The sequence below is a fragment of the Barbatula barbatula genome (genome assembly GCF_947034865.1).
Source record: "Barbatula barbatula genome assembly, chromosome: 11".
Lineage (NCBI taxonomy): Eukaryota > Metazoa > Chordata > Actinopteri > Cypriniformes > Nemacheilidae > Barbatula > Barbatula barbatula.
This window is the reverse complement of record NC_136774.1, coordinates 10498592-10520612: the sequence shown is the minus strand read 5'-3', so window position 1 is coordinate 10520612 and position 22021 is coordinate 10498592. Positions and strand designations below refer to the sequence as shown.

Below are 22021 nucleotides of genomic sequence, written 5' to 3'. Positions count from 1 at the left end.
TCTTTTACATATGCGTTCTTCTGCGGTCTTGTGTCCTCGTGTTGCTTTGTCATCAATAACTGTCTAAATCCGGCTTGAAGTCCCAAGCGGCGTGTCCAAATTCGTTCTTATGAGGCTGCCTCGCAAGACCGGTCTCCACAAGAACTGAGGATTGAGAAACGGACAGATCTCCAAATGATGCTCGTCTTTCATTTCAGCCATTGTTCAGTCTTGCATTACTGTATCTGAGCTGTCAGCTCCTTAGATACTATGTAAATCTGACAAGGTGAGGAATGCGTGGAACCTTCCGAACGAGTTGTGCAGAAATGTGCAGGCACAGATATTGTACTTCAATCGAGGCATACTGCAGGCGAAATAGTATTGGTTATGGATCGCTGCCTTTGCACATAGCTCTCAGGTGCGCCATTCATTTACATTCAGACATTCTGCCTGTACTCTTATCCAAAGCAACTTAAAAAACAAGCAACGTTAGAATAAGCAATTCTTGATTCACTTCTCTTGTTACCTGCTTTTGTTTGCATTACAATCACAAAATAAAGCTTAAGTCATCATTGAGTCGCACCATTGTGCTGTGTTTCCTGGCGCTTTTATCTAAAATGGATGAGCAATGCATTTGAGGTTGCAGTCCATGCATTCCCTGAAAATAAACCTATAACCTTGCAGTTGCTTACACCATGCCCAAATTATAGAGCTACATAAACATTAGGGTCAATTATTATGGTTTGGGATGGTGATTTCTCATGTTTGTGAAGATCCCTCAGATATTTGATAAACAAAGATACCAGCAAGATACAAAACTACCATTACTCTCAATGTGAAGGGAATGCAATCCTGAATATGGCCGCTCTAGCAAATAAAGCCCCCCCTTCCAGTAAAGAGACTATCATCAATCAATAAAGACTGACGAGTCTTGTAAGGAACCTGTGCGCATGAGCAGTAGCTGCATCAACCTCGACAAAAAGTTGTTTTAAGGGCAATTTAGTGTATATACATTAACCCTAACCATTAGAAAAGACTGGTGACTTGCTATGATTAAATTAGCAGCCCAGAGGCGTTGGCCGCTGAGTGGCACGACTTCAGTTGATGGACTTTTATCGTATGTTTGCTTTGGGTGTGATGTTATTTATCTACAATCGCATATTATACACCTTTAAAATGACAACATGCATGATAATCGTGTAATCCTTCGGCTGTTTGAGATAAAGAGTTTGACTCCTTCCATTGTATAAATTTAAGTTGGGTCTGAAATCCTAGAGTCATCCCGGCTCATAACTCTGCTTGTCCAATCAGATTAAAGTGTTGAAACTGTTAGTTTTGCTTTACTTGGGGTGAAAAATAAATGATAAAACAGAGTTGTGGGATTGTGTCAGATGAGCTCTGTATGTCTGTCTGTCTCTCTCTTTTTCTTCTCCTCTTGAACAATATCTTTGCTTTGCTATCTCTCCTGATAGAATCCTGTCACTCTATAGTCTGTTGTCCTTCTCCTGTTGCTCTACCTGCTGGAACAGCTTTCATATCTCTTCAAATCCCCACTGACACTTTCTAGCTCTTACTTTAATTCTCTCTCTCTCTCTCTCTCTCTCTCTCTCTCTCTCTCTCTCTCTCTCTCTCTCTCTCTCTCTCTCTCTCTCTCTCTCTCTCTCTCTCTCTCGCTCTCGCTCTCTCGCTCTCTCGCTCTCTCGCTCTCTCGCTCTCTCGCTCTCTCTCTCTCTCTCTCTCTCTCTCTCGTACACACATACAAGACTTGCTTTTCTGATCTAGATGTTGGTTATTCTTTCTAAATGTAAACGGAACCTGAGAATGTTCTTACAATAAGGTGATTGCATCATTTCCTGTGCATGACAAGATAAAAGCACTTGAGGTTAACGTTGTGGTGCCTTTCATTATTTTACGAAAAGTCACGTAATGTTAAAAAATCTAGCAACACCTCTGGTTTCTGTATCGTTCCGTTTTCTGTAGCTCAGATTTTGACTTTTTAATTGTGGTGGTCCTCAGAACATCTCAGCATCTGTTTTGACAGGCTGCTGTGAAACCTTGAGCTCAAGTGGGCCGTGGGACCCACGAAAATGAGCAGTTTCAATGCTACCCAAAAGAAAAGTGCCTCATTTTCATTTGACATTCAGTGCTTTCCTTTTTGTTTGGAAAATTGGGTTGTTGATTCACAACTGGGATGTTACTTTTTTACATTCGTCGTAAAAAACATGATAATTTGTGTGAAAGGTTCTCTAAGGAGATGGAAGCGCTGTAATGAAGCTGAATGTAGGGTGTTTTTCTGTTTCACTGTTTTTGTAAATGTGTAATCAGGGAAGCTTATACTGTATGCATGCCCCGGTTTCCTTTTAGCCACAGCAGAAATGGCGTTAAGTTGTATACTGTGAAAAAGATTTTGTCAAAGATGTGCTTCGTAAAACCTAAAAATGGTTTCTGATTAATTTCTTACATTTTGACTTTCTCGCATGAATTTATGACATTGTTCTTAAGAAATGTTTTTTCTTTTTTTGTAAATCATTTATATGTAAATCAGTTTGAATTCGCTTTTTTGCATGACACTGGAAACACAAAAAATCTGCTTGCCTTCATATGGTGAGATCTAAATAACTGACTTTATTCAATTAATGATACTTTATTCATTTTAATATGACCAAATAAACCCTTCTGCCCCATTCTAGGCAAGGCAAGGCAAGTTTATTTATATAGCACATTTCATACACAATAGGTAATTCAAAGAAACAGTTCACCCAAAAATGAAAATTGTCATCATTTACTCACCCTCAAGTTGTTCCAAACCTGTATAAATGTCTTTGTTCTGATGACGACAAGGGAAGGTTTTTGGAAAAACGTTAGCAACAGCTCCAGGGCACCTGACTACCATAGTGGGATAAATATTGTATCTTTTTTGGTTCTGTTGAACATAAAATGGTATATTTTGAGGAAATTATTTAAATATATTTAAAATATTTTGTTATGTGAACCATCACTTCGAAGAATGTAGCTGTTGTGACACTTGGAAAAACCCAATTATTTTTTAATTCAGCATTTTGGTCGAACCCAGCATTGGTTTAAATTAACGCAGAAAATGGTTTATATTTGACACAACGATGTGTTAAAACAATTAGTTTTTTAGAGTGTATATAAATAAGCATGATCTCACAAGTACTGGATTTGCAGATCTATCATACAGTAAAAGATGCATTTATCTAAAAATACACCTAGATCCATCCTTGCTTGAAAGCTCAAAACCAGCGGATGTAAAGTGAAGGAAGCAAAGAAATAACTTTTGTTGTTCCTGCTTTAACTCTGCATGCAATTTAAAGGAAGGTTATCTGCACCTGAGGCAGAAAATGAATTCTCTCTCTCTCCCTATCTCCCTCTGTCTCTCTCTCTCGTCAGTCTTGCTGTCAGCTGTAGTCTCAGTATGTCTCTGCCTCCATCTGTTCCTGTCTCTACCTATCACTACCTTCCTCTTCTTTTATTATCCCTCTCCCGCTTTTCTTTTTTCCGTTCTTTAAATGTGTGTTGCTTCTGTAATGGCTGAGAGCGTCATTGCATCCAGCAGGTCTTTTATAATGATCTCTCACTCATGCATCAGCTTCCGTCTCCTCCTCGTTCCTCTTTGCGACTGTAAACACTTAGTGACTTGATGTGACTTCAAACCTGCTCTCTCCGGAGACTTGTTACATCACGCAAGCTGTTATTTCCAGCCAAATTGCTCTATGTGGTCACATTTATTAGATGCATTGTGGGTGTGCAGGTTTTTTTATTTTGAAGCGCAACAGTATTGTTTAGGGTCGGCTTGTGCTTTTTTTAAATGAAGAAAATGTAGGAACTTTGTTCAAATTTATGTCTCTAAAGTTAAATATGTCTTTCTCTTTGTTTTTTTCAGCGTGGAGCCCGGCTGGCAGAGAGTTGTTCAAGTGGATCTAGAGGTGGATGGGGTTGGCAGCATGGTGGGCAGTAGATCTATTTCTTGGGCAGTGGAGTACCCGGGCATCAGGGCCGGTGCTGAAGAAACCGAGACGCGCATCAACCTGGCACAGAAAGACCTGGTCGGCATTGTGCCGTTGGCCATGGTAAGAGAAACTGTCTGTCATTTGTCTTTCAGGGGCTGCTGGGACAGACAGATAAAATACATAGGAAGTCATGCTCTTTAGGGGTTGTTATCACAGCGTAAAGTCATCAGTCTGGCTGGCCGTAAACCGTTTTTTTACTCTTATTTTAAATTCATGTTTTAAAAGCTTTTAAACGAAAAAACGGTCCAATTAAAGAGTTTAAGATTAGTGCATTACTCACTGGAACACATCTGCGCTCACGGTTGATGGATCTTCTCCAAGCTTACAGAATGGATGTACAGACGTTTTTTTTCCAGGTGGGACCGACCCAAGTTCCAAATTGTTGTCTGGAAAACGGCATTAACCAAGTAACTGAATGTTTCTTAATCATACATAATACATAGGTACTCAAATTTAAATGATAATAACTTCAACACGCAACACCTGAAAGACTTTCTAAAGAAAACAGGTGCACGGCATAATTTAGTGTAGTCATGTGGGAAGTAAACAAAAAAGGGAAAAGAAGTTCGCACGTTCAAATAGTCGGTAGCACGTTCAAGAAATGTCAAAGAATGAAGGTAAACAAGGGACATCCGCACACTATCTCTTCCCTTTGTTTATATTAAAAATACAGTTGCGATTACAACATTACGATCAGTAAAGAGCTTTGTGTTGGCCTCATACCGTTCCTTTTTTATCTTTTTAAATAAGTGAATAGATAAACAGTGTGCAGACTTCTCTGTATACATGTGGCAAGAAAGACATTCAATTAATTCACACATTGATAACGGAGAACCAGAACGGCAGATATGAATTTAATTTGCCTTCTAGTCAGATAATCGATTAGGCACAGAAGGTCATTTGGACAATATTGAAAGTTGTTGTTGTAATCTTCATATTTTTTAGATTGTCTAATCCATTGATTCCCAATCGGGGAAGCAGTAATTATGAGTCCAAAATTATAAGAGCAATATTTAATAACTAATCATGTTTCATTTCATAGTTTTTCAGTGCAATCTTTTTTATATTATAATTTTATTGCATGCACGATTCATACATCAAATTAAAATTGGACTAAAAGTTAGTTCACCAAATAAATTCATAGTATTTAAGGTTTGCAAGTGTGAGATAGCAGTCAATCTCAAGACTTCTTCTTTATTCACATCTATTTTAGGTTCTCATTTAAGACATGCATTACCCAACACATTAAAATTGACAACAGTGTTTTATGATTTTATTTCAATTTTGTCTTTATCTTTGTTAATAATAAATTGTGGGACACAATTATTGAATGATATAATAATTGCACAGCATTTATGTATGTATGTCTCTTTTTATTTATGACTTTTTAAGACATAAGAAACTATGGTATGGTACATAGTTTAAATAGACTTGTATGGTTTAAATAATCTAAAACGTTTATTTAGGTATGTTTACAGTATGTTTTTTCCACTGAAAATCATTTGGTGAAACACACAGTATTTGTAATAACTCTCAAAATAAACCACTAAAACAATTTATTGCTAACAAAGCAAGCACAGATCTTTATACTTTAGTGAAAGACTGATATCTAAACTTGCACTAAGCACTTTTTGTCACTAATTTAATATATAAAAACATCTCTCAGTATGATATATCTTTTCAGTTCATTAAATACAAAATACAGTGGTAGTAAAAAAACTCACTATTCTTAGCTTTGTATACTGTGCTAGGCTTTAATGGACTAGTTTGATGCACTTATGTTGTTATAATTGCTTCCAATGTTTCCTCATCTGTTAGTCGCTTTGGATAAAAGCGTCTGCTAAATGACTAAATGTAAATGTAGTAAGTGTACTTAATTCGCCTGAAACTAGCAGACGTGTTTTTACGTAGTCCAGCTCCAGCCTACAGTACTTCATGATGTTTGTACATTTAATGAGGCATCAGTAAAAGAGCCAATGAAGCTGCAATAATAAATCACCTGCCCGTCCTGTCTCACCAAAGTCTCTGTTTGGCCATGTGAGGGACTTTTGAAGTCTTCAGCAGCTGGGATTCAATGCTGCAGTGCTCGCTGTCACACTTCACCGTCCCCTCACTAATCATTTGGCAGCGCTGTTGGCACCGGTACGCGTTTATTCCCATGCTTCCCGTGTCATCTCCTGCTTGTTGGTTCACCTCTTAATTGTCTGGCGGATCGTTCTGGTATTAGAGGTCTAATGGGAGAGTTTTGGCGAGGACGGTGCTCCTGGTGTAGACTCTTCAGGGGAGAGCGAGTGCTTTGGCTATCGTATAGCTCCAGATGAGATCTCTAGAGGAGGAGGAGAGGGACTCGTGCATGGCCAACCAGACGGATTCCTCTCTTTTTTTGGATAGTGAAGGAAGAACAGATCTCAAATCATTTGACTTGTACTGAGGTCTTGACGGAAACAAATCTTCATACTTAGTTTTTCAGGAAATGGGAAAAAAATACTTTTACAACGATTAAATACAGCGTTGTTGAGAAGTTGACAAGCACATTTTCATTCTTTATATTGGTTAGATGTTAAACCCAGAGACAAACGTAAAAGTTGACTTATAATGATTTATGACAAATATCATGAAATATGCAGATGTGAGGTTTCAGAAGGACAGCAGCGATATGCTGATTCGTACATTATCATTCACAATTAATTGTGTAGTGCTAAAATAGCCATCAAATGTGTGACATTGTGGCAGATACATTAAAACATTTTCTGAGAAAGTATATAAAAGGTATAAAAAATCTATACTCATTTGACATGTTGACTGGACTTACATGCAAAAATAAGTACATAAGTAACAGGCCCGGTGAGCTGGCTCGAATAGGAAAGAAATAAGATTCTAGTTGGACAATTTATTTTTGTAATATAATCAATAGTTCATTTATATCATGATTTTAAGGGACGGTTCACCCAAAATGTAAAATTCTGTCCTGACTTACTCACTCTCTAGTTGTTTCAAATCTGAATACATTTCTTTGTTTGGTTGAACGCAGAGAAAGATTTTTGGAAGAATGTTCGTAACCAAACAGTTCTTGGACCCAATTGACCATCATAGTGGAAAAATTGACAGTGGTAGTCAAAAGTGCCCCAGAACTGTTTGCTGTCCTACATTCTTCAAAATGTCATATTTTGTGTTCAACAGAAAAAAACTATGGTAGTCAATTAGGGTCCAAGAACTGCAAGGTTGGTTATAAGCGTTCCTCCAATTTTCTTTCTCTGTGTTTATCAGAACAAAAGTTTCAGATTGCATCTTTAAATATACATGTTACATCGATTTGGAGGTTTAAGGATGGTTCACATTGACCAATGACCCTGCCTCTGAAAAGATCAAGTCTTTTTTTGCGATGTACTGTTTTCAACATCATATCATTCATTCTTTATATCTTAAATAAACTTCTGTGAAAATATAAACTTGATATCTTTAATATGGCCTTAGTATATTCAAATGTGTCCAACTGATTTCTTTACGGTAGATGTTGTGTCATGCTCCAGTTTTTCTTGCACCATGAAGTCCCTCATTCTTAACATTTTTAACGTACCGTGAGACCCCTACATTCTGTTCTATGTTTTTGTGCTTTATCCACTGTAGCTCTTTCTGAATGTAGGAACGTATCCTCTCCTCTCAATAAATGTGGTTTTAACGGCCCTGGTATATACAGCAAATATCCACGCTTTCAGAAGCTCACTTTATTGTTAAAAGGTGTTTTTGCTGGATGACCTCCACCCAATACCTCTGCCTCCCGGATAAACATCTAATTAAACACCACTCCATGTCTCGTCATGGCTTTTCAGCTCTTTGAAAATGTGGTTCAATTGCTGTTCACCCTTGAAATCAGCACATGAAAAAGTAAGTGATTCTCCTTTCCACCCGGACATACTAGTAAAACTCAATAAAACAGAACAGTGAGAAGATCCTTAGATATGTATTTATCCGACAATAGTCATCTGTACTGTATTTTATCACTTTTTCTTTTTGTTTGCTGTAGTATATCATAAACCATAATAATACACCATAGTGTATTATTACAGTACTTTTCACAACCAATGGTAAACAAGTTTAGGGTCACTAAACAGAACAACCAAAAGAGGAATGCTTAAATGTTTTATTAGTAAGTCAGTAAGGATATTTATCATTTAATATAATGTTTTGGAAATGGATGTCTGAATAATGAAGACTCTTCAGAACCGTTTAGAAAGAACCTCAGGGTGGCATCTCTAGAAGCTGCCTAGTATAATGCCACGAATATATCAAAGCCTTGGATCTAATGTGGACAGCAGAGATAGATCACCTTTGTGGTCTTAGGTTTGTCAAAAATGTCTTTCATTTTTCAGTCATCTGTACATATTCAACCACGCTTGCCGCATGTCAAAGCAATTGTTCACCCAAAAAAAAGAAATCTGTCATCATTTCACAACTTTCATTTCAAAATATCTTTTTTTTTGTTCTGCGGAAGGAAGAAAGTCATACAGGTTTGAAATGACGAGAGGGTCAGTAAATGATGACAGATGATTTATCATAACAGTTAATGCGAAGGTACCCGCATCCCCTAATTTGAAGGTCCATCAAATGAGCCCAAACTGTTAACCCGAGAAACAAATCTTCTGTTGAACACTTTCTAGTAAAGATTCACTGCGAAAGCTTCGACAAACGCCAGTCTCCTGATATGCTTTTTGGCTGGTTTTGGCCCACTAACAAACCTCTTGTTCCCTTCAGCGAATCACTTAATGATTCAAAGCCTGGATTTTCATCCCGAGAAGCTGCCACCTGAAAAAGCAATAATTCATTTAAAACCGCTCAAGGCAAAAAACCTTGGCGCTTGAATATGGAACTAAAACCCACTCAGATGGTCACCCCAGTTAAAATGCTAACCCACTCACAGGCTTTCCTCCTCAGGTGGCAGGTTAGACGTTCGGTGTCGCTGATGTACTGCTTCCGACCCTTCCACAGATCAGCAGGTTATGAGTCCCCTGTAGGAGTTGAACTCTGGAGCCCAGTGACATGAATTAAGCGGAGCGTGAAGAGCCCGGGCAGTGGAGTACCGCCACAGTCGGTCCCACACCGAGGGTCACTGTAATCTCGATTAATCACCTCCAACAGATGGCTTCCACAGAGAGAGAGAGAGAGAGATAGCTCGGGGCGGTTGACACGTGGAGCTTTGCTTTACATCGAGCTTTCATCAGTAATTAGTTTTCATTAGCCTAACAGGCGGCATTGTCTTTGAGCTGTGATACGGAGCTAATAGGGTTATGAGTGGTGGAAGTAATCCTTTTAAACAGAGTGACCTCTGCGCAGGTCGCGGATTTATAGCGCAAATAATCAGAAAGGATGCAGAGAGCCGAACCATCCGTCCGCATTTATGGATTATTAGGTTTCTCGACAGTATCCGTCTTCGCCGAGCCGCTTTCTTAATTCGCTGCATATTTTTCAATTAATGGTGTCCTTGCTGTTAATCAATTCCAACAAAAGGACGTTTAATAGCTTCTGTAAAGCTCAGTAACTCAGCCGGGCTGTCAAAGACCTCTGGGATGACAGAAAGAGAGAGGGGGGGGGACGGAAAGGGGGAGAGCGTCTAGGGACAGCTGAAGAGAGCCAAAGTTTTATGAGAAAAATTTCGCTTTGAAAAACGCACTCTCTCAGGTGTAGACTGGCTGCCTGACAGAGACTGAATTTGTCATCTGTTTGGAGACGTCGTGGCAGAAATTACTCGGAGGAGGCGAGCGGAAGGAGGGATGAAAAGAGCGATATCGGGAGAGTCTGATGAGGAAAGGGAAGAGGGAGATGAAAGATATTTCTTTGATATGTGTTGGTCTCTCCCGTCCGGTGTGTGTAAAATGATGTGTTATATGGGTCATGTGAAGATAGATCTACCGGTCGGTAATTGAGGCAGATCAGATTTGTCAGCATAGCAGGAGGCTGTACTTTGAACTCAATCACACACACACACACACACATCAACCACATCAACCAAGTCTAGTAACCATGGATTATTGGTGGATTGGTTACTATTACCAGAGTTTTACTACAAATACAATCCCCAAACTTTAGTTACTGTAGTAAAACTAACATCTCAAACATTAAACGTTACATTTACATTTATTTATCAGGCAGACACTTTTACCCAAAGCAACTTAGAAGTAGGAGAGTATATAGCCTAGCATTTTGTGAACACGCTAAACGGTACCAGTCATGTAACCAGACGGATTTAAGCTGAAGTAAGCAAGGGAGAGAACGAACAACAAGACATTATTTGGTGACTCGTTGTGTTTGAAACAACTGGACATCGGTCATTTTTTGTCCGAATACATAAGCTAACAAGCTATAGACAATATTTTTGTCTGCCAAAGTCATTTAAAACATGTAAACATATATCTTTAGATGATGTGTAATATAACTGTAAAAGATACCTGTAACAAGGTAATATTCCAGCAGCTGGACTGCCAGACAAACGTAAAATAACGCTGTATGGTGTACGGTCTACACCCAACTTGTAAATTTGCGGTCGATTTCTGTAATTTTTAAACATTAAAGAAACATAAAAAAATATATACAATTGTAAAGATTTGGAATATTACAGAAACATTTCAATCAAGTCACTGTAACACAGTGTCTACACCAACCGCGATGCAACACGACACAAGACAAAAGACATTATAACGCATTAGAGCCCATTGTAATTTAAAATGTTGTCCACACTGGATGCAGCACGATACGACAAACCCATTAATAACAAGTCGTTTGTCGTGTCGTACCCTGTGTAGACATGGTGTAATCCTAAATGCTAAATACTGTATTAAAAATGTACGACTTGATCTTGCCATTGCCTTTACAGTTTTCTACCATTTGTTCTAGACGAGCGGTTCTCAATCCTTGTCCTAGTGACCCATGCTCTGCATATTGTTTCTCTTGTTTTACACACCTGATTCAAATCACCAGCCCATTAGAAGAGCGCTCCACGAGGAACTGTGCTTTGCTTGACATAGTACCTTCACAACGTTCACTGCTCACTAAACCCTGCACACAGGAAATCAGCTGAAGGGAACGGATTTGCGATACTCGGCAGCCTGCAGCGTTTTCACTCAGACAACACTTACTACAGTAATGTTATGATATTTAACCGTAATCATGAGATGCGTATGTCTTTTTCACTTTAAAGGGATCATATTGTGTGTTTTTCTGTGTCTTTGTTGAGTTACAAGTTGCCCATGCATGAATTAGAAACGTAAAATTGCAAAAATTAAAGTGTCGAAAAAAGATGCAAATATATCTAAAAGCGAATGCTCACCCAGACCTGCCTGAAACGCCTCGTGTAACCACGCCCACGAATGTACGTCAATACGTGGTATGATTTGACTAACACCGTCCAAATGTAAATGCCGCCGCAGCCATGTCATGGAGACGCTGTGTGTTTCGTTGCGAAATGAAAGCCTCTTTGTTTGCCCTTCCAGAAGATGAGACAACTAAAAACGAATGGTTACATTTTATTTACAATACTGTTCCAGAACAGTACAATCCGAATATTCATGTGTGTGCAGCGTAGTTCACGGACGATTGCTTCACGAACCTGGTAGAGATCAAGGCTGGCTGTGCACGAAAACTTTTGTTAAAAACCATTACAACTTCGCAACGACAGTCTGGCCCTTCAGATTCGCAGCCTGTAAGTATATTTTCATTGTAAAACACTTTGTTACGGACTAACCCGAGTAGAGTTGGTTGTGAGTTTGTAGCGCACGTTGTTTCTTTGAGTGATCTGCAAATGTAGACACGCAAGCAACGTGAAAAAAGACAACATAAGTCCTAATAATGTTCCAACAAGGCAACAAATGTCATGTTTCTAATGGGGTTTATTGTCTTTATTGAGTCTAGAGTGTGATGTATATGGTTGTTTATAGTCTTAATAAAGTCGTAAATAAAAGGTAAAAAAGCTATAGTTTTTAACTATTAAACATAATGCTTTTTTAATAAAGCCTTACCAACCCTTTACATCCTTCTCAAGTCGTGCTGGCAAAGTTGATGTATAGGCTTGATCATCTTCATTTTTCATCAGATTCAGGCTCGAATTGATATAAGGAAGTACCGATGACATTTTATTACTTGTCAGTACAATTGCTTTGGAACCTGATGTTCAGAATATGGTAAGAGACGTTACATTTCCGTCACACGCTTGCAGTATTCGACCAATCACTACGCACTGGTAAACTGGCCAATCATAGCACACCTTGATTTTCTGCCATAATTTACTCACCCTCAGATTGTTCCAAACCTGTGTACATTTCTGTAACATTTTAGCATAGGGACCAATTCTCACTATTACCTAGTTTCTTTTTAGCATGCCAAATTTTAGCATATTGGCCGTTTATTAGTACTTATAAAGCACTTATTCTACCCAACACCTAAACCTAACAACTACCTTACTAACTATTGATAAGCAGCAAATTCAGAGTTTACGGAGACAGAAGTTGTGGTTAATGGTTCATTAATGGAAATGTGCAACAGTTGGACATATGATGTAGTATTTCTTTGCTCGAATCCCTCCTCCAGCGTTCGTATAGGTTTCTTAACGTTTTTTCAATCCTGAAAATAAAAATTTTCTTAGTCCCTATTGGGCAATTCTCCCAGAAAAACCCGTCCACGCGTCAACCGATGACTGATAGGAAGACCCATTTACCATCAAGATTGTCTGCGCTGTGGGCCTGCAGCTTGTTACTCTTGGGATAGTGAGAGAAGTTGAGGTGTGTTTGTTTGTTCACGGTCTTTTTGTGATGGATGTTATATAAACGGTGGATATAACGCTGGAGATCATTTGAATTTCGTTGGTGCACACATGCTTTATTTCCGCCCCCCTGCACACGTCCTATGTTTTCAGAAATAATCGTACAGCTTTAACTGTCTTTTATAAATGTGATAAAACTAAAGACTCAACGGATACTTGAAGGGTGCGATGCTATTCTGTATGTACTTGAGATTAACATGAGATAAGCAGAAACTTTCTGAGTTATGGCGACTTTAATTTCAGAGAATTGGACCTTAAAATAAGGTGTGACCAAATTTCTTTGTTCAGCTTAACACAAACAAAGATATTTGGAAGTTTATTGGTAACCAAACAGATATCATCGCCCCATTGACACCCATAGTATTTATTTTCGCTACTATGACAGTAAATGGGACTGAGATCTGTTTGGTTACAGACATTCTTCCACATATCTTCCTTTGTGTTTAGCTGAACAAAGAACTTTATACATGTCACATGGCTTGTTCTAATGGGATTGTTGCTTCGAGCCGTGCTGCATCCAGTGGGTACAAAATGTAAAATTATAATATATTATAATTATAATTTTTTTGGAATCCTTTTTGGGTGAACAGTCCCTTTAAGGACCACTGTTCCAGAGAAACACAGCTGAGCTACAGAACACAGAGAAACACACTTATTATTATGTCAGCTAAAAGGCTTTAACTGTTAAGCACTCTTTATTTCCGGCAGCACTATGTTTAAATAGTCTGTCACAGGGCAGTAAGTTCCAGCCCTTCATTCGATGGTCCACTCTTCTAAAAGTCATTCTGCTCTTGGCTCAGCCTCCAAAGCTGACAGCTGCACATTCATAACAAGTGAAGATAACATGTGTTCCTAACTCAGTGAAATTACACAAACACTCCTACACACACGCTTCCTCTTCTTTGCATATTAACACACTACAATTCAAGCGTTTTTAAAGATAAAACGTGCAGTGGATGTTCGCTGGAAAGACATGTTTGGACATTTAAATGTGTGCTTTGTTGCTGGAGTCGGCTAAGAAAAAAACAACTAGTCATGCAAGCTTTCATGTTCGGTGGTCCTGTTTTGTGAGACATCCTCAGATGCCTCTTCTCTTCTCTCCTCGTTTCGTCTTGTCTGTCCATTTTTCCTCATCTCCTCCCATTTTTCTTTAGGCTTTCATTTTGACTTCAAAATCTGTATCTTATCACATTCCTTCGGATGCTGTTTTTCTCCACAATGTCAACTCTGAAATATGAATCCCCAGTGGCTTATCTATTAGTCTCTCTCCCTCTTTCTCTTTCTCTCCCTCTCTCTCTCTCTTTCTATCCTGTGCTTTCTAGTTGAATTAGCATGATATAGTGCTGTAGTTAATTGAAGCAGCGGTGGAGTTCATATGCACCACATACCGCAGGTGATAATGAAAGGCGCTCTTCAGTGCTGATGAGTAATCTTCCATTCACACTCGTGTCATAAACTCAGCGCCTCTCCATCCCATCATGCATTACGCAGACATCCCAAATGAGATTCACAGTCACTCGTATGCTCATCGATTCTTTAGGTCATTCTGTATGCTTATTTCTAGAGAGGTTGTGTCATATGCACATCAGCGCCTGTGAGTGTAGGTCTGTCATAACACACGCTCTTGCGTGTCAGGTGATTGGTGCTTTATTGAGTACTTTCAGGACTTCTTCAGACATCTTAAAGGAATACGATTGAAAATGAATTGGACTGTCATAATGTACTCATGTACAGTGGGTTTTATAGGCATATGCTGTTATTGATCGAAAGGATCATCAAAGAGCGAACGCTCTAAAAATGGATGGGTTCATTTTAACACATTGTTTGTGTTATCCTTTTCAAAACATTGTGTGTTATTTTTTACAGATTTTGTTGAGTTACATTTACATTGCTTTTATCCGAAGCGACTTACAAAGAGTTAAGGGAGCAATAAGCGATATGTCATACAAGAGCAATAATACAATAGGTGCTAATACAAAGTTACTAGTTTCAACAAAAGCTAGACCACTACCTGTTGAAATAAGAGGGTTAGTGTACATACATTTTTTATTTGATTCATTTATATATTTTTTTCTCATTTGTCTGTCAAGTATTCACAGAAGAGATGGGTTTTAAGTAGTTTTTTAAAGGTTGTGAGAGTTGTGGTTGACCGGACTGAGTTAGGAAGAATGTTCAAATGTGTTGTCCCAAGACATAACACAAAGAATAGACAATTTTCTTAAATTTTAAACACAGCTGTTTAAAGTAAAGTTTTATATGAAAGACTTTTTATATTATATTACAGTATAAATATCACGTGATAAAATGATCCAAGAAACGGTTATGAAAGCAAAACACACTACGTATATGTGCGCTATATGTGCTACATTATATCAGTTTTGACATTTAAGTCATGTTAACTCACTTTCTCACGCCTTCAGTGAGAAGTTTAGTCAAGTCAAGTCAACTTTCTTTATATAGCGCTTTTTAATATTTCCACTGTTGCAAAGCAGCTGTAGAAACTTATTGACTATAAGCAAAGCATATAAGGTTATACAAGTAAAAACTTAAAAAGGTGAAAGCACAAAAGACAGACACACAGATTTAGACACACCCACACACAAAACACACACACCAACACACACAGACACACACACGTACAAACGCGCACACAAATGTTTGACTGCCAGATCACTCGGATTTATGAACTGAATCAACCAGTTAATTGAAAGAGAACTAGTTTAAATAAATGGTTTGAATTATTACCTAAAAAAATAAATACTGTATAAATATATATACTTTTAATTAAAAGAAAAATGTAAAGAAAAATGTAAAAAAGTAAGCAAGCTTATGCAATATTTTGCAATATATTTTTAGCGATAATAAATATTTATATTTAGCAATTTAAAAATTATAGAAATAAGTATAAAAATGTATATAAAAGAGTCAAAAGCACAATCACCTGATTAATGAAAATTTCACTTAAACATACACAAAGAAAAATATAAAAACAGAAGGCTTTGAAAATGATTGTATAATAAAGAAGCGTAAATGATTTCTACATAATATGCAGCATACAGATTTGAACAACACAAAAAGTGTCTAAATTAGCATTTTTGGTCGCATTATTCCATTCTTTCTAAATAAAAATTCTCCTTAAGCTTAACAGATCAGCAGTTTCGCCGTTCAGCCTTTGATCACAACACAATTCATTCTTTCGAAAATCATATCCTGTTTACTGCCTACCAAAGCTCACCAATAATCCGACAGGGAAATGATCTTTCCCCTTCATCAAAGAGCACGAGGCAGATCTGCTGCTTTGGCATCTAAATCTGCCCTTTTTTAGATCTCGCTTGTTTATTTGTTTGATTCTTTGATATTTTATTTATCGTTTATCCATTTATTTGCGTTCACACCTTTCTTTTGCCATCATCTCAAGTGACAAACCGGAGAAAAAGGAGCTGACAGATGCGGCGGAGGCAACAAGAAAGGACGGTGTGGCTCGCATGTGCACGTGCGTGAACGAATGTGTGAAAGGAATGACAGCAATTATTACGGCCCACACAGCTCACTGGTCTCCTCCTAATGTGCTCTCGCTGCAGAGATCCTGTTCCACCGCTGCAACTCTCTGAACGCCAGACTGAAACGCAACCTGAATATTAACATCACAGACATTGAGCGAGATTTCACATGTAATTGAGATCTGTTTAGTGGCTGAGAGATCAGTAAATGTTGGGAAGATTGATTCGTTTTAGGGAATCAGTTTGTTTGGAATTTCACTTTACTTTTCCATTCCAGAGGGACAGATTCAGCTTTGTTTACCTTTTAGGGGTTATCTGTTGTTGTTGGCTTGGTTTGTTGTCTGTTGTATTTCGAGATGTTTAATGAATGATGTTCGATGCAAGTATAACTGAGTTTTTTGTATTAGGTGTTGAGTGTGTGATGCAAACAGGGGCGCCGCCAGGAATTTCGGGCCCCATGAAAAAAAATCTATTGGGCCCCCTCTGTGCAGCTGTTGGCACCACATCTCTAGGCCCTTACTGTCCAATCAAAAGCTTTAAATAACTCCAATCAAAGGCTTGCAACTGTCTTGCTTCTTGTAGTGCAATACTAGTACTAGCAAAATATTTACTCCTGGTGATCTGTAAATGCAAGTCTACATACAGTATGCAGCTCACTATTTGATGCAAGATTAAAAGCCCCCATTAAAATGTCCATTCTTAATGTATTTTTATTGTAAAAATATTGACAGATTTAAAAAAAGAAAAAACCTAAATATATATTAACTTTTAATCAAAACAAATTAACATCATCATCTCAAAACAATGAAAAAAAAAGCCTTTTACTTAACTGCACATATATGCCAACAACAAAATAAAGTTGACGTGTAAAACGGAATTTCCACATCAGGGTTATTATAGTGCTACAAAACAGATCAAGTGATCACTAAATCAATAGGTGGAATATGGTCATAACAAAACTAACAGTACCAGTGACATCAAATTAAAAGGTAAATTAACATGGTACAAATAAGAACAATGGAAATATATACCAATAAATGACACTAACACTACAGAACATGGACCCAAATTACCTATAGTTCTGTATTATCATCACTTGATTACATACATTAGATATGATAGATTTGTGTGTGTGTGCAAGCTTCTCACTGCCCTTCATGGTGGGAATAATAAGGTCTGTATCTATAGATGTCATTTAACGGCCAAAATTCAGTCTAAATGAACGCATCAAACTGGATTATTTTAATATTGTATGTGACCTACATGCAGTTTGAGGTGAGCTACTCATTGTTTTTTAGATTAGATAGATTAGATTCAACTTTATTGTCATTACACATATACAAGGACAGTGTAACGAAATGTAGTTTAGGTCTAACCAGAAGTGCAGTTAGCAAGTGCAGGATATACAGTTAGAATAAATACAGAATACAATATGAGAGAATATAATACAGTGGGCATGGACTATAAAAATATTTTGCAGTAGGAATGTTCTATGAAAATATGACAGTAGGTATATACTATGAACAATATATACAGATGGCTATATACTATGAACATTAATGTACAGGTGGATATGAACAGATAATAATTTAGACTAATTTAGACTATTGTTTCTAAATGCATCTAATACAGACAAGAGGTTCTTTTTTATGTCATAATGGTCATTATGTGAGAAAAACAATTTTGTTTCATTTCTGTCATTAATAAATATTCCACTTTCTTTTTTGTTATGGTTAAGTCATTAACACAGTGTTGCTCACCTTCTTCACTGGGACAGGGAGGGATGCAGTTATGGGGAGACTGGGGTGCTGCTGACTCATCCGTTGTTAAGTCTGTTATGATGGCCATGGAGTCATGGACAATTATTTCATATGAATATCTTGTTAAACGTTTCCCTGCACTGATTAAATGTTTATGAAATGTAGGCTGACACTAGCCTGCAGCTAGCTAGCTTATTTCACTATGGACAACAGGTTAATACCACTCAGACTGAATGCTGGGTTACAGATTGACACCCTTTCTTTTGTCTTTGCTCTCTCAATTTTGTTTCTTTTCCTTTTTTGAAAACCAGATTTTTTTACTGCGCAACATAGTTGTCTCTGTTTCTGACGCGACGCGACTTTCTGCAACTAAACTCGTCACTGATGACGAGTGCGCTGAGGCCGGACCGAACCATTTCATGCAGACACAGGGTGCTCGGTCAATATGGATGTTTACTTTTTGGTCCATTGAGGATATTTAACTTTTATTGCCAAAATACGTTAAATAAAAGACATCCTTAATTTTATTATTATTTTAAATACACTAAATGATGATGATTTATATAGTGTATAATATAATAAAAAATTAATTCGTTTTTACCTATTTGTTTGGGCCCCTGTCAGTCAGGGCCCCTTGGAATTGTCCTAACTTTTCCCCCCTATACGGCGCCCATGGATGCAAAAATATCATTTTAAGTTCACAAGTCTTATAGTTTTAGTTAATGTGGCACAAAATGTCCATTTATCTTTAATAAGAAGATATTCAGAGAGAAATTCTAATGTATGAAATGGAACCGCCGACTACCATAGCATAGGCAACACTCTTTTACTGTTGCCACACAACAAGAAAATATAACAAACTCCTCTAAATCCCAAAGATAAATGAATATTAAACACTAACAATGTTAAAACACATCAAACAACACTTAATTTACAGTCGTAAAATGACTCACAAAAAGCCTTTGTCTAGTTTTAATAATTATATGCGAACACAATACAATCCAGTCGAGTTGGGACCTAAACATAGAAAAGTCATGTTGCGGCAAATCTTTTTACAAAATTGTGTTGAAAGAGCCTGTTTAAATTAAGTCAATTGGACAAGTAGCAAAATTCATTTTTTCAGTGTATTTGAAGTTACAGTACTTGACCAGCGGCCTCTCCTAAGTCAAGAATGTATAAAACCTAATAAAAACTAAATAACAAATCAGCATTGAATAAGATACAACTCAAAATCTCTTATTTTTTAGACTTATGTTTTGTTTTCTCTACCATTGAACTTTTGACTGCAAGTTTTAAAACGATTAATAAAAGTTCTCAGTATGAATAATTAGGTTGATACTTCTAAATTTAAATAAGCTTGTTTTGTGTTATAAAGTGAATAACTGCTTGAATAAGTCTCAAAATACGGAGAAATATATTCGAAGGTACAAAATAGAAACAGAGACTTTCATCACGGGGACAGTTTCACAAGCTTTTTTGCCACAAGTCCTTGTTAATTTCTGACCTTGCTTCAGATTGTTTGTTTTAATGAACCAAAGGCCAATTTTACCATTTACATTTTCATTTACAAGAATTTTCTGCAACATGAACATCAACAAAATGCTGCTTTGCTTCAAAGTACAGGGATTGGGTAAAATAACACTATATCTCTTTGTTAATAAGTTGGACCACCATTTGTCTTTAATGCTTCAAACCTTCTCGCTAGAGATTCATACTTTTGAAGCTTTGAATGGTCTCCAGTGGAGTATTGTACCATCTGTCTATTAGAACATGTAGTTGCTTCAGAGAGGTTTGGTTTGAACATTCTTCTCGTGATTGTGGAGACTGTTGCTCTTGAAACATCAAACAGTTGGGCTGTTAAAGTTACAGATGCTTCTGCTAAATGAGCTCCCCGATTTTGGAAATCACCCATTTCACAAATTCCCCGTACTACTAACACTACTTGTTTTGGCACAACTTGTTCAATGAGTGCTATATAATAAATATTTTTATTTAAAGTGATAGTTCACACAAAAGTGAAAATTCTGTCATCATTTACTCACCCTCTAGTCATTTCAAACCTGCATGACTTGGTGATATTTTGAAGAAAGTTGGTAACCAAACAGCGCCGGCACCCATCACTTCTATAGGCTCTGTGCGCCCAACTTCCTCTGTCGCCAGAAGTCGCGGTGTCAGTTTCCGGTTTGCTTTCGTACAGCGCAAAATGTCAGTGTTTACAAGAGGTCTTCAAGATATGCCCAAAACTGTATACCTCCAACAAGCAGGACGTTACACTATACTAACGTTACACTAAAAAGAAGCGCGTCGCTAACTAGCATAGCCACTAATGTTAGCTGTCGACACACCACATTAGATCAAACTACTTCCCCTTGTAGTTGTGGATATAACTCGATATGTAGAGCTTGAATCCTTTGTCCCGCTTGGTTGTTGGAGCAGGGGACCAGGCATCAACGATGTGGTGTATTGCATGGACACAGAAAAGCATTGTATGGACACAAAAAAGTAAATGGGGGCCGTAAAACGACATTCTTCAAAATATCTTCTCTTCTTCAGAAGAAAGTCATACCAGTTTGAAATGACAAGAGGGTGAGTACATGATGAAAGAATGTTCATTTTTGCGTGATCCCTTTAATATAATGCAAAATCTTATTTTGTAGGACAAATAATGCCATGTCTTTTGTGATTGGTACGTGCTAAAAAGCCCTGTTTATGAACATTTTGTGATATGTGATTAATTCAAAAAAATGGTCACTACAGCGGCTCCTGTTTGATAAGTAAACTAAGAAAACCCTTTTTGTTTGTTTCGCACCGTGTTTACCATTGAATCCTATACATCCAGTAGAAGCTGTGTGTGTGTGTGTGTGTGTTGTGTAGATTCTTGCTGGTTAAACTTGGTTAAGCAGCAGTAGTATAGATTTATCCAGAACTGAGCGCTGTAAGAGGAAGATAACCAGTGGCATGGATCAGAGAGCTGAAGCAGAGAGGTTAGCTCTCGCCGGACGTGGCCCTGCCTTAGGTGACAGGCTTGGCATCGATCCATCTGTTTAAACTCGCAGACCTTGGAGAAAAAACCCTGTCTCTCTGCTGGCACTGTGTGTTAACCGATGAAAGGAATAGTTGTCTCCTCTCTTAACCTGTTTTGTGTCTGCTTAATTTGGCATTTAATCTGTTAATCTATAACTAATTCAGTAAAGAATGAGCTTGTCACTTAATGTAAAGGATAAATTAGTTGTTATAGACTACAGCGTTCCATTCGTGTCCAGAAAGGGAGAAAATTTGGCTCTTTGTGTAGCCAGATGAAGAACGGAATGGTAAAATGGAGGCTTTTCGAAAAGTTGAAGGATGCTTTCTGGTATAAAGCAGGAAACATGGTGAAAAGTGAGGAAAGAAGCATTGCAGGGATGTTTGGGAAGAGCGTGACCTGAATGTAGAAGCCAAAGCTGAGGTCAGGACCTGAGATTGATCCTGTGGAGATGGTCTAGATAAGAGAAAAAATGTACTTGATCTCACCTTAGACTGTAAGTCTATTACACATCGCACATACTATCTTATTTAAAAGGGGTAGTTCATAAAAAATATAGTACTCCACTGGAACATTCACCATCACAAGTTTATCTACCATATTTTTACCTTTTAGAACCTGTATGACTTTCTTCTGCAGAACACAAAAGAAGATATTGTAAAGTACATTTACATTTATTCATTTGGCAGACGCTTTTATCCAAAGTGCTTTAGTTCCGCCCCCCATCCCTCAGCACGCATTGTATGTTTTCGTAAATTTTCGTACAGTTGTATCTGTCTTTTATAAATGTGGTCAAACTATAGAGATTCTACGGATATTTGAAGAGTGCGATACTATTCTGTAAGTACTCAAGCTTAAAATGAGACTTCCAGAAACTATCTGAGATATGACCACTTTAAATAGCTTTTAAGGACTTGAAA

The 22021-nt window shown here is 37.7% G+C and overlaps 1 protein-coding gene across 1 annotated transcript in view; it reads left to right on the top strand.

The window, feature by feature from the left end:
- The window catches only part of LOC306900209 (transmembrane protein 132C), a 192374-nt gene that overhangs the window by 133087 nt on the left and 37266 nt on the right, over positions 1 to 22021 (top strand). Inside the window, exon 4 of the mRNA XM_079466979.1 lies at positions 3884 to 4070. Within this exon, the coding sequence (XP_079323105.1) occupies positions 3884 to 4070 (187 nt within the window). The remainder of the gene's footprint in view (positions 1 to 3883; positions 4071 to 22021) is intronic.